The 14,092-nt window shown below is 40.1% G+C and overlaps 1 protein-coding gene across 3 annotated transcripts in view; it reads right to left on the bottom strand.

Annotated features, from left to right (window-relative positions):
• Nucleotides 1-13,714, bottom strand: part of hif1al (hypoxia inducible factor 1 subunit alpha, like) — a 29,028-nt gene extending 15,314 nt beyond the window's left edge. Inside the window, exons 1-2 of one of the 3 annotated variants that reach the window (XM_061877547.1) lie at nucleotides 13,550-13,714; nucleotides 432-619 (exon numbers count right to left, since the gene is read on the bottom strand). In XM_061877547.1, coding sequence (XP_061733531.1) covers nucleotides 432-619; nucleotides 13,550-13,599 — 238 coding nt within the window. In that variant the 5' untranslated portion in view covers nucleotides 13,600-13,714. Of the gene's footprint in view, nucleotides 1-431; nucleotides 620-3,835; nucleotides 3,965-13,549 lie in introns of those variants that run through there. The other 2 variants (XM_061877548.1, XM_061877550.1) reach the window with 2 other exon arrangements.
• Between the last annotated feature and the right edge of the window lie 378 nt (nucleotides 13,715-14,092).

The following is a 14,092-nucleotide window of genomic DNA, read 5'->3' as shown; positions in this document are numbered from 1 at the left end:
ATTGATTCAAAACGTTTATCGATTCAAAAGGAATATTTTTTTAATAAATATTGGGTGCCAGTTCTATGATTAACTACATTCCTCTATAAAATAGAACAGCTCTGATTTATTTCTATATAACCTAAAAAAAACTGTTTTTGTTTAATAAATTGCTAGCCAAACATTTAATAAATACAAATAAGGCAACAAGAGAAGTATCCAACACTTCTCTTTTCTAAAGTAAATCTGTACAGCAGATATGATCATCTCCATCAATAATATAATGTGTTTGAATGGTTGGACAGAACAGATGAAAAAAAAAGTTAAAAAAAAAAAAAAAGATTTTAGATTTTTTTTTAATGAATTAAAAATAGTTACAAATTAGAATCGCGATTAATTGCAAAATCGATTTTCTTTTGACACCCCTAGTCGACAAACTTGCTGGTTCCTACCAAGACAGAGGTGGCGCGTGCGCAGGAAGCTGAGAGTGACCCTCATAATGGCCGCCTTGTCCAGGTGCGTCGAAACGCGCCGGGGAAGGGGTAGTGTGCGGGCCAGGTCGTAAAAGAGCTCGGTCTCCTTGCTCCGCCTACAGCGTGCCGCATCCCGGGAGCGCAGCTTCCTCTGATCCGAACTGGTGCTGCAGGAGAAGGATGGAGTTGAGGAAGTTAAACTCTTTTCTAACTAAAACATTGCACATGTCAATGATTCTTCTTCAAATCTTCTGTTAGTGCAAGAATGGTAGAAATGTCCCTACTTTGGCAACATCCCACCCCCACACTAAAGCCTGGATTATGCATGTGTGGCAAGAGTGTACGCCGGCTCGCTCCTCCTCTTACAGCCTCCAAAAAACACAACGTAGCGTTCTAGACATCAAGCCAGTGATTGGTCAGCTCCCAGTATATTATATTCTGTACAGATACTAGGGGTGTACTGATCGATCTGTGAAAAAGTACATGGTCCCCATTGCCGATTAATGCCAATCACAAACGCCGATCCCCTCTGGCTCACACTGCATTTATTTTAATTATCATGGCTTACAAGGTAGCAGCTAAATATATGTATCATAAGCTAAAAATAACCATCACCATTAAAGCAAATATACTGTGTTTCTTTCTATCTTAAGTAACGTTATCACTGGAGGACGAGGCTAAACATGTTACACACCGTGCACAATCCAGGAACAGGCATCCTAAGAGCAAAGCTAACCCCTAAAATAGCTTTGCATTAATAACATTCTTAAAGTGTTTAGTAAACTTTAAGAAGTGTAGATGCGGCAGAAAGTAAGCAGCTATTACCAGGAAATTAACAAGTAAATGAATAAGACTCTAGAGAGAGGATAATATAACTGTTGGTGTGTTAGCATTGTCACAGTCAGAACACCACACAGAAGAGGAGCGCCATAAATAAGTGACGTCGATACCAAGGGTAATATCCGTATATGATCAAAAGTATAATTTATTTTCCTAAAATATATCGATTTTTTATTGGGTTCGTTATTGTTTACAAATTTAGAGAATAATTCCCTGGACACAGGAGGACTTTACGGAGAAAAAACAAATAGTAGTTCTTTGGTTATTGTGTACTATTTCCGATCAAACAATTGTTTGTAATAAAAGAGAATAAGGAACTAGTTCAAATATTGAGTTGATATTGTTCAACTGTCAATAGTACATACACACATTGAAAAATGTACAGGTATCGTATCGGCCAATCCCACTCATGGATTATCGGAATCGGGAGCACAAAGATAGAAATATCCCTAGTAGGGTTGTACGATATACCGGTGTTAGTATACTACCGGGATACTAATGAATCATATTCGGTACTATACCGCCTCTGAAAGGTACCGGTCCACCACTCCACCGCGCCCCCGTCGTCGTCACGTCGTGTCATTGCTGGTTTACGAGCAGACGAGCGTGTTCGGTAGCACACAATCACGGAGTATTTACAAACAGTGTGAACCATGAATTGATTAACGTGGACCCTGACTTAAACAAGTTGAAAAACTTATTCGGGTGTTACCATTTAGTGGTCAATTGTACGGAATATGTACTGAAATGTGCAATCTACTAATAAAAGTATCAATCAATCAATCAATCAAAAGTGTAGACAGAAAAGGGATAACAGACGCATTTTGGCTTAAAAACTAACGATAGCGTGAAGTTATAACACTGAAACGCCCACCGCTGGACTTTAGCTAGCAGCTAAAGTCCAGCCGCAGTCGGGCAGTGTTTTAGCGACTCCTGAATCACTAATCCTCGCCTCCATTGTGTCTCGTATGTTCACTATTTTATTTAAGAACAAATTTGCAATAAGAAACATATATTTAATGTACCGTAAGATTTTTTGGTAAAATAAAGCTAGTAATGACATTTTTTTGTCGTCCCATTTATTTAGAAAAGTATCAAAAAGTACCGAAAAGTATCGAAATGATTTTGGTAGCAATACCACTACCAAAATATTGGTATCGGGACAACACTAATCCCTAGTGCAGTGGTTCTCAAATTGGGGTACACATACCCCTGGGGGTACTTGAAGGTATGCCAAGGGGTACGTGAGATTTTTTTTAAACATTCTGAAAATAGCAACAATTCAAAATCCTTTTATAAATTTATTTATTGAATAATACTTCAACAAAATATGAGTGTAAGTTCATAAACTGTGAAAAGAAATACAACAATGCAATATTCAGTGTTGACAGCTAGATTTTTTGTGGACATGTTCCATAAATATTGATGTTAAAGATTTCTTTTTTTGTGAAGAAATGTTTAGAATTAAGTTCATGAATCCAGATGGATCTCTATTACAATCCCCAAAGAGGGCACTTTAAGTTGATGATTACTTCTATGTGTAGAAATATTTATGTATAATTGAATCACTTGTTTATTTTTCAACAAGTTTTTAGTTATTTTTGTATCTTTTTTCCAAATAGTTCAAGAAAGACCACTACGAACGAGCAATATTTTGCACTGTTATATAATTTAATAAATCAGAAACTGATGACATAGTGCTGTATTTTACTTCTTTATCTCTTTTTTTCAACCAAAAATGCTTTGCTCTGATTAGGGGGTACTTGAATTAAAAAAAATGTTCACAGGGGGTACATCACTGAAAAAAGGTTGAGAACCACTGCCTTAGTGTATATGACTTACTCACGTTCTACAATTTGCAATTCCATCAAATGGATTAGTTCCAGCTACAATAACACTCCCTGTTTTGTTTGATTAAAATTAGCATTGTTCGCTCATAATGAAGGAAGCTAAACTGCACATCACGTACTCCAGACAAATTTGGATCATCCAAATAAAAGACTAAAGGACAAAGAGTATTAGGGTTGTTTTCCTCTCAGCTGCTGGTAAGTGTTTGGATCATCTCCACTCTCCTCCCCCGCCAACCTTCGCCCTACTTCCCGCTCGCTGCTCTGCTCTGTCCAAAGTTGGAAAGGTTTGCACACTGCACAGAAACACAACTTGTGGAACGTGCACAAGTTGTTGTTACTGCTGCTGCTGCTGCTGCTGGACCCACACAACACAACTGCTGCTAATGTCAACAAGACAATAGTTATTGTGTACACTACGTATGTTTACATGCACTAAATCAGTCTGGAATCTCTAATATATACAGTATATGTATATATTTTATATTATGTTCACATGGTAAATAGCAGATAGTGTCACTTACGTTTGCTTAATTAAAACATATGCAAGAGGGAACGCGTTTCCAGTCACAAAATCTAGGTGTGTTAATTGAATTTTTCAAAAATCAAAGGCGATCTAAGTAAGACATGCGCATGCATTTAAAGCTAATTCATGCATTAGTTTTTTTTTTTTTTTTTTTTTTTTTTTAAACTTACGTGGTGTTACGGTGTGTTACTACACCCCTTATCTCTTTTAGTTCTCACGTGGCAGTGTGCAGGAAAAAAACAGGCTTTGCTCCACTTAGTTGTTTTAGTGTGTGCGCTTGTGTGCGTGTGTGCTTGTGTGTGTGTGTGTGTGTGTGTGTGTGTGTGTGTGTGTGTAGATGCAAAACGTGACCGGAAGCGCAAGTTTTTACATTATTTGCATGGATCACCACGTGACCGTGAGTGAGGAGAGTACAAGCCCGTTTCTTGTGTCAACAAAAAGACATGGAGGCGTGCACACAGAGGCAAACACCTACACTCAAATGACAAATTAATCTTTGCTCCTCGCTTGGATTGGAACATGCTGTACACCAAAACAGGAAGTCTGGCAAGAGGCTGTTTGTACGTGTGTGACTTGTCCTTAACCACATTTGTTTTGGCATAGAGACAGCAATGACACAAAGAATATATTTTACATGAAATGCTCCTTGCTCTATTCACCATTTCACTGTACTTTACTTGCAGTGCACAAATTAGTTACTAATTTAATAGTAAAGTGCATTAAAGGGGTCATATCATGATTTTTTTTTTGATATAACATGTAATGGCGGTTCTTAGGTCAAAATGTTTTATAGATTATATTTTACAGACCATCTTCAAGTCAGTTTCTGATTGTCTTTTCAGGATGCACCGTTTTGTGGGTGGTTTTATTTACTTTGACTGTATCTCCTCCACATCATCCAAATTATTGCAAAATTGCCCGCCAGGTAACGTCTCTGAATGCCATTTTGGGGTCCTTGTACACACACCATAATTTTACCTGTATGTTGAAGCACAGCACGTTTGACTATGGTAGCCGTAATGCTCCACATTCCATCAGGCGGTGCGGCTTCGTAGCTCACCAAAGTCATACTAAAACATTTTGACGATTTTTGAGCGCAATGTGTAATGTTCTTTATTGTAATTGAAGCATCAAAGTTTTGGTCTCGCTTGCTTACGGGTACTTGCTAGCGTCATTTATTGAACAGGCGTCAGTTAACCGGTAGTCTACAAGTATTTCTTATTTGTGACTGCCATCTACTGGTCACACTTATCATGACCACATATTATTGCTCCGAGGTCGGTAAGCACAACCAAAATTAAGACGTAAATTAGGTGCACTGGGTTATTAGGAGCATTGTCCATTTTTGAGAAAATTAATGGATTTCATGGGCGCCTAATAGTCCGACAAATACGGTACTTGTCTATACTTTTAGTTAATTGTTAATACTTATTATTTACATTGAACAAAGGGAGCACAGTCTACCAGGTCAAATTCCAAGTGTGTTAAACATACTTGGCTAATAAAACTGAATCTGATTGTGGTTAATTACAACTATGAGGAATTAAATCACTAGCACTCGGAGAGTGCATACCTCCACCAGGATCTACCTCCCAATAATAAGAAAGTCCTGAATCTAGACAGTGATCCGGATTAGCCCGAAACTGTAATCATTTGTTCATGTAATAATATAGTTGCGTCGTGGTAATGGATGTATTTCCTCAGGGTGCAAAAAGTAATCAGCAGTAAGGAATCAGCAGAATCGTGCATGTAAGAATTTTATATTAAAGCCTCGGACACAAAACAAGACATAAAAAAGTAGCATTCTGAAGGAAAGTATTGTCGGACTTAAAGTAAAAAACAAAAGGAGTAGCATTAGAAAAAACAAAGGAAGATGGACGTTAGCAGCAGTCTGGCACCCTTATACTGTCACCAAAGGTAAACAATGAACCTGCAAAGAAAGCAGTTTATAAAGTCTATAAGCGTCTCTGATTAACGATCAGAAGCAGTTGAGCCTCCTATTCACAAATCAGTTAGTCGAGAATAATTTGCATTAAAAAAACTAAAAAGTAAACATGAGAATGAGCGCTGAAACAGAAAATGGCTATTAAACATAGGAGAATAACTTTCAACAAAACGAAACATGACATTCCATTTCTGACATTTCCTGAAAGTTACGTCAAAATGTGCCCATAACTTTTGGAGCTATCTCTAGAGAAATACAATAAACAGATTGAACCCTCTTGTCAGCCATACACTGTCTGTGTCTCTGTGGGTGGAGGCGGGCCACGAGCAAACACAAATGGAAGTCCAGGCTTGTGGTAGAAACAATCCGGATCCGCCACAAAATGTAATCACTCGTTGCTTATCCCTTTTCAGACATTTCCGGAAGTTAGATTAAAATTCCGCACATGACTTACATCCCCTTTAGCTGCCTGCCTACGGCAAGCATAATCTACTAGAGACAAAGAGTTAATGTATTCAGTTGCTGTAGACGGCTTGGAAATGAAGACAACAAGAATGTCAGCACATTGTACTGCTCACATTTGTAGAATAAGCCGTACAATTAAAACAAAGGCACTGGCTATAAGATACAATTTTTATTTTTGCACAAAAATATTATGCCTATTATCAGCACGTGTTTACGTTCTCAATTAACCTCAACTGCATGGAAATCGATTGAGAAAAAAGCAATTGTATTATTTATTATATGGCATTGCCCAAAATAGAAAAGCGGCCCCCGCTATTATGGCCGCCGCATGGACACGTCGCCTACATCGGCTGCTGGTGGTGGGTTCCATGTGTACTGGGAAGTTGGGATTTCTGAGTTCCTAGTCGGAAATTTCAACCCGAACAGCCCCCATGGTCGGATTTCCTATTCCGAAAGTTGGAGCACTCGCACTTGGCCTCAAAGATAGACCGTATTGCCAAAAGTATTTGACCATCTGCCTTGAATGACAAATAAACTTCAGGTGCCATTCCTCTCCTAACCCATAGGGTTCAATATGATGTGGGTCCACCTTTTGCAGCTATTACAGCTTCAACCTACTCAGTGGCCTAGTGGACCTCATCAGTGGCCTAGTGTTTAGAGTGACCGCCCTGATATCGGTAGGTTGTGAGTTCAAACCCCGGCGGAGTCATACCAAAGACTATAAAAATGGGACCCAGTGCCTCCCTGCTTGGCACTCAGCATCAAGGGTTGGAATTGGGGGTTAAATCAGCATAAATGATTCCTTGGCGCGGCACCGCTGCTGCCCACTGCTCCCCTCACTTCCCAGGGGTTGATCAAGGGGTTGGGTCAAATGCAGTGGACAAATTTCACCACACCTAGTGTGTGTGTGACGATCATTGGTACTTTAACTCTTCTGGGAAGTCTGTCCTCAAGACTGCGGAATGTGTTTGTATGAATTTTCCACCATTCTTCCAAAAGCGCATTGGTGAGGTCTCGCACTGATGTTGGTTGAGAAGGCCTGGCTCTCAGTCTCGGTTGTAATTCATCCAAAAGGTCAGGACTCTGTGCAGGCCAGTCAAGTTCATCTGCCATCCATGTCTTTATGGACCTTGCTTTGTGCACTGGTGCACAGTCATGTTGGAAGAGGAAGGGGCCCGCTCCAAACTGTTCCCACAAGGTTGGGAGCTTGGAATTGTCCAACATTTTTTGGTATCCTGGAGCATTCAAAGTTCCAAGCCCATCTCCTGAAAAACAACCCCACACCATAATTCCGCCTCCACCAAATTTCACACTTGGCACAATGCAGTCCGAAATGTACCGTTCTCCTGGCAACCTCCAAACCCAGACTGGTCTCAGATTGCCAGATGGAAAAGTGTATTTCATCACTCCAGAGAACGCATCTCCACTGTTCTAGAAATCACTGAGGTCTTGAGAGCGGCCCATTCTTTCACAAATGTTTGTAGAAACACTCTTCATGCTTAAGTGCTTGATTTTATACACCTGTAACTGGGCCAAGTGATTAGGACATCTGATTTTTATCATTTGAATGGGTGGCCAAATACTTTTGGCAATATAGTGTAGCTGCTCTGAATGTAAACAATAATATAAGTTTTTAAAATATCCGTATTTGTGATTAGTTTTTGTATGTTTATATGTGGTAGCGTTACTGTATTGTAAACTACATTTACGGTCTTGGTTAAAAGTTTACATGCACTTGTAAAGAACTGGTCATAGCTGTCTTGAGTTTTCAAATACTTCTACAACTCTTATTTTTTTGTGAAATAGGGATTGGATTGTGACGTCACATGGACAAAGGTATGACCTTCCGGAGGAAAGTTCTGTGGTCAGATGAAACAAAAATTTAACTGTTTGGCCACAATACCAAGCAATATGTTTGGAGGAGAAAAGGTGAGGCCTTTAATCCCAAGAACACTACTCCTACCGTCAATCATGGTGGTGGTAGTTTTAAGATCTGGGCCTGTTTCGCTGCCACTGGAACTGGTGCTTAGCGGAGAGTAAATGGGACAATGAAAAAGGATGATTACCTCCAAATTCTTCAGGACAACCTAAAATCATCAGCCCCGAGATTGGGTCTTGGGTGCAGTTGGGTATTTCAACTGGACAATGATCCCAAACACACGTCAAAAGTGGTAAAGGAATGGCTAAATCAGGCTAGAATTAAGGTTTAAGAATGGCCTTCCCAAAGTCCCGACTTAAACGTGTGGACAATGCTGAAGAAACAAGTTCATGTCAGAAAACCAACAAATTTAGCTGAACTGCACCAAATTTTGTCAAAAGGAGTGGTCAAAAATTCAACCAGAAGCTTGCCAGAAGCTTGTCGATGACTACCAAAAACCCCTTATTACAGTGAAACTTGCAAAGAGACCTGTAACCAAACATTAACATTGCTGTGTGTATACTTTTGACCCAGCAGATATAACTTCATAAAAGACCCAAACTTCATGAATGCTTTTTGTGACCAACAAGTATGTGCTCCAATCACTCTATCTAAAAAAACTAAGAGTTGTAGCAATTATTGGAAACTCAAGACAGTCATGACATTATGTTCTTTACAAGTGTATGTAAACTTTTGATCACGACTGTATTTCACGATGTATACATTATACATCGCTACCAATAATGTTGGTGTTTACTCTTCATCCGCCGTGTTTGAAGGTTGCAGAAAGCACCCATATTTTCCTATAAATAGTTTATATTCAATGTGGCCATTTTGATTTCCGACCCCGAGACTAGAACGCTCACAACTCGGCTTTGATGTCATTCTCAGCTCCGACTTCCAACTTCCGAGGTAAATGGACCTATCTCGTCCTATGGAGTGAGCCCTCTTGTCAGTCCCCACCATCTTTGCCTCTGCGGGGCCGCAAGCATACACACACAAGTTGAAGCTTGTCACATAAACAGAAGGTAATGTTGTAGAAATTATCTGGATCAGTCCCCAAAAATGGAATCACTTGCTTTTTTTAATCCCATTTCGGACATTTCCTGAAAGTTTCATCAAAATTCATCCATTACTTTTTGAGTTATGTTGCTAACTAACACAACTTTGCCGGGCTACTAACAGACTAAGTTTTTGCAACAGCTGTGGTTAAGTGTTGTGGAATGTGGCTTGTGACCAGGAATCCAATTTACTTTCCACCGTATCACTAACATGACACTGGGTTCATAGTATGGCGAGGTCAAAGTTCATGGATGGACCCATCCCATCCATCCATTTTCTACCGTTTGTCCCTTTTGGGGTTGTGGGGAGGTCGCTGGAGCCTATCTCAGCTGCATCCGGGCGGTATGCGGGGTACACCCTGGACAAGTCGCCACATCATCACAGTGCCAACACAGATAGACAGACAACATTCACACTCACATTCACACACGAGGGCCAATTTAGTGTTGCCAATCAACCTATCCCCAGGTGCATGTCTTTGGGGGTGGGAGGAAGCCAGAGTACCCGGAGGGAACCCACGCAGTCACGGGGAGAACATGGAAACTCCCCACAGAAAGATCCCAAGCGCAGGATCGAACCCCGGACCTTCGTATTGTGAGGCAGATGCACTAACCGCTGTTCCACCGTGCTGCCCTCATGGATGGACCATTAATTAAAAAATAATCTTGAGGAGAGCACATTTCCACATCAATCAGCTCTGTTGTTTTTTTGTTTGTTTTTTTACAACCCTTACAGTATACCCAAACATTCAAATCAATAACATCAACAAAATACTTCTTATCTTCTTTTGACACTTATTTGACAGTTAGAAGAACACTGCGATGAGGTAATGACTTGTCCAGGTTGTACCCCGCCTTCCGCCGGATTGTAGCCCCCCGCAACCCCAAAGGGAATAAGCAGTAGAAAATGGATGAATGGATGGATGGAAGAACAGTTGGTAAAGGTTGTGTGGTGGCCACAGCTTGACCTTAGACCCTGTTTACGTGATGTCTTATCGAGAAAAAGTTTTTTTAAACCAAACAAAATGGACCTGTGACCCACATTGTGTGACAAATGATGATACATTAGAAGTTCCTGCAATGACGGGCAACAGACGTCAGCACCCTGTGGTCATTTTCAGCTCTGAACATTGCGAGATTCTAATTGAGATCATGTTTCGGAGTTGTCTCTCGTTTTGAGGGTTTTTGTGGTCGACACACAACACGGTGGTGAGTAGCAACAGGACTAAACAACCACATTGTATGAGGTTGACCCCCCTTATCATTGCAAATGTTGAAATTAAATTTATTTGTGATGCAAAACTTGTTTTTTAAGGTATTCTAAAATTACTTTTTTCTGACAAGTGACATCATCCAGCCCAAACAAACCTCTCAAAATCTACCTAAACTTGTCATTAGCGTTTCCGCTATACGTTTGTGCTGCAAAAAATGTTTTGATTTAGTTTAAATGTTATTCTTGTTTTATTGTTCATAACAAGCCTCATAACATAAAAACTATAATAGTTAGACAACATATTTTGCAGCACAAACAAATGGGTCAAGTTTGGGGATATTTTTAAAAATTGGGCAGGGCTGGTTATTAATTATAAAACGTTAATAGCATAAAAACTATAGTAGTTAATAACAAAAAACTATAATAGTTAGAAAAACTATTTTTGCAGCGCAAATGTAGTTGTTGTTTGGGACAAGTCTGTGGAGATTTTGACAAGGTGGGGGGGGACTGGTTATGAATAATAACACATTAATAAAATAAAACCCATAATAGTTAATACATTAAGATAAAAACTATATTAGTTAGACAAAAAAAAGTGTGGAGCACAAACGAATGGGACAAGTTTGGGAAGATTTTGACGAGGTGGGGGGATTGGTTATGAATAAAAACGCATTAACAAAATAAAACCCATAATAGTTAATAAATTAACATAATGACTATAATAGTTAGACAAAAAAATTTGTGCAGCACAACTGAATGGGACAAGTTTGGGGAAATTTTGACAGCGGGTGGGAAGGGGGGGCTGGTTATGAATCCATCCATCCATTTCATACCGCTTGTGCCTTTTGGGGTCGCGGGGAGTGCTGGAGCCTATCTCAGCTGCATTCAGGTGGAAGGCGGGGTCCACCCTGGACAAGTCGTCACCTCCTCACAGGGCCAACACAGATAAAGAGACAACATTCACACTCACATTCACACACGAGGGCCAATTTAGTGTTGCCAATCAACCTAACCCCAGGTGCATGTCTTTCGGGTGAGAGGAAGCCGGAGGGAACCCACGCAGTCACGGGGAAAAACACGCAAACTCCACACAGAATAATCCCGAGACCGTGATTGAACTCAGGACCTTCGTATTGTGAGGCACATGCATTAATCCCTGTTCCACCGTGCTGCCTTGGTTATGAATCATTAAATGTTAATAACATCAAATCTATAATAGTTTGGACAAAGACATTTTTCAGCACGAACATTGAAAAATCATTGTGGGACAATTTTGGGTTGCCTTCTGACAAGGTGGGGGGACTGGTTATAAATAATAACTCATTAATAGAATAAAAACTATAATAGTTAATAGGTCAGCCATCCATCTTCAACCGCTTATCCGGAATCGGGTCATGGGCCCAACAGCTAATAAGTCACATAAAAATTTTAATATCCATCCATCCATCCATTTTCTACCGCTCATTCCCTTTCGGGGGTCGCGGGGGGCGCTGGCGCCTATCTCAGCTACAATCCGGCGGAAGGCGGGGTACACCCTGGACAAGTCGCCACCTCATCGCAGGGCCAACACAGATAGACAGACAACATTCATACTCACATTCACACACTAGGGCCAATTTAGTGTTGCCAATCAACCTATCCCCAGGTGCATGTCTTTGTAAGTGGGAGGAAGCCGGAGTACCCGGAGGGAACCCACGCATTCACGAGGAGAACATGCAAACTCCACACAGAAAGATCCCTAGCCTGGATTTGAACCCAGGACTGCAGGACCTTCGTATTGTGAGGCAGACGCACTAATCCCTCTTCCACCGTGAAGCCCCAACACAAACGTAACACAAACAAACAGGACAAGTTTGGAGTGATTTTGGCAAGTTTAAGGGATTGGTTATGAATTAATAATTGGCAATAATAATTGATAACATGATAACTATAAAAAAGGGCAGCACGGTGGAAACAGGGGTTAGCACATGTGCCTCACAATACGAAGGTCCTGATGTTGTCCTGGGTTCAATCCCGGGCTCGGGATCTTTCTGTGTGGAGTTTGCATGTTCTCCCCGTGACTGCGGGGGTTCCCTCCGGGTACTCCGGCTTCCTTCCACTTCCAAAAACTTGCATTTGGGGATAGGTTGATTGGCAACACTAAATTAGCCCTAGTGCGTGAATGTGAGTGTGAATGTTGTCTGTGTTGGCCCTGTGATGAGGTGGAGACTTGTCCAGGGTGTACACCGCCTTCTGCCCGAATGCAGCTGAGATAGGCTCCAGCGACCCCGAACGGGACAAGCGGTAGAAATTGGATGGATGGATGGATAACTATAAAATGTTAATAGCAACAACAACAACAACAACAACAAAAAAAATATATATATATATATAAATATGTATGTCTGTATATTGTAGCACAAACAATTGGGACAGGTTTGGGGGAGATTTTGACAAGGGTGGGTGGACTGGTTGTGAATAATAACATGTTAATAATATAAAAAACTGAATTAAAAATAACATAAAAACTATAATAGTTGCACAAAACATTTTTTGCAGCACAAACATAGAAAAAACGTTTTGGGACAAGTTTGGGGAGCTTTTGACAAGGTGGGGGGACTGGTTATGAATAATAATGCATTAATAAAATAAAAACCATAATAGTTACTAAGTTAACATCCAAACTATTATAGTTAGACAAAAATAAATGTGAAGCACAAACGAATGGGACAATTTTGGGAGATATTTTGACAAGGTGGCGGGGACTGGTTACGGATAAAACATAATAACATAAAACCTATAATAGTTTGATAACAACTTTAAAGAACATAACGGCAAAAACAACATTTTTTACAGCACAAACAAATTACAGCTAGTGTTATATTAATATTTGCAATGATGGGGGCGGGGGTCTTCACACATGACAGCTGGGCAGACTTGAGTCTACACTTTACAACCAAATGACATATGTTCCTGTCCAAAAGAATCACTTGGGACAAAACACACGTATAAGCCAACATTATGAACATGCGTTTGTTTACTAAACTAAACGGTTCCTTAGAACGTTTAAGCACAATAAATGTTATTGCACATAAATGTTATAATCGCACCAGAAATGATCGATCAGAGACAAGCGAGCAAAAAGTGTGCGAGAAGAGCAGAGGTCACCATTTTTGCTGCGTTCGCCGTACAACATCTTGCAAAGTTACATATTCATAAAAACACACACGCAGAAATCAAACGTACGGCAAACACATGGTCCCTAAATTACGGAAAAAGTTGAATTTTGAATACGAGCCCTACCGTTTGATCGCCGTACTTTCCTCTCTGTCCTCCATGTTGTCTTCTAACATACTTTTCACTGCGTGTGTTTTCTGGCATGTCAAAAAAAAACATTCCAGTATGTCAAGTCCACGTCCAATAATCCACTGTTTCCGGTTACACCTTTCAAAAATAAAAGTCAAACTGAACTTGTGTTAGGAATTTCCCAGCCAGCCAACAAGTACACATTTGAAAGATGACAGACTATAAATAGGGCAATAACACTCGTGTGTGTTGGAATACAGCCGGCATTTGGATTTGTTACACGATCCACAACTGTACTATTAATAGTCAGTGTCAACAACAATGCATTTACAAATAAATACATTAATGAGATATATTTTATCCAACATTGAAATATAAGTTATATCTTGTTTTTTTTTCTGTACGTTTAGATGTAATAATCATTTTTAACTTTATTTTATTCTGTAAAGAGAATCCAGTGCGTTTTCCGCTTGATGGGCACCGCCCCCTCGCTTCGGACTGGCAAATATAACTGTTTGTTATGGCGCCCTCAAGCGGTCA

The sequence above is a fragment of the Nerophis ophidion genome, linkage group LG18 (assembly GCF_033978795.1).
Source record: "Nerophis ophidion isolate RoL-2023_Sa linkage group LG18, RoL_Noph_v1.0, whole genome shotgun sequence".
In the NCBI taxonomy this organism is placed as follows: Eukaryota; Metazoa; Chordata; class Actinopteri; order Syngnathiformes; family Syngnathidae; genus Nerophis; species Nerophis ophidion.
Note: the sequence above shows the minus strand (reverse complement) of the source record. Positions and strands in the feature narration are given on the sequence as shown.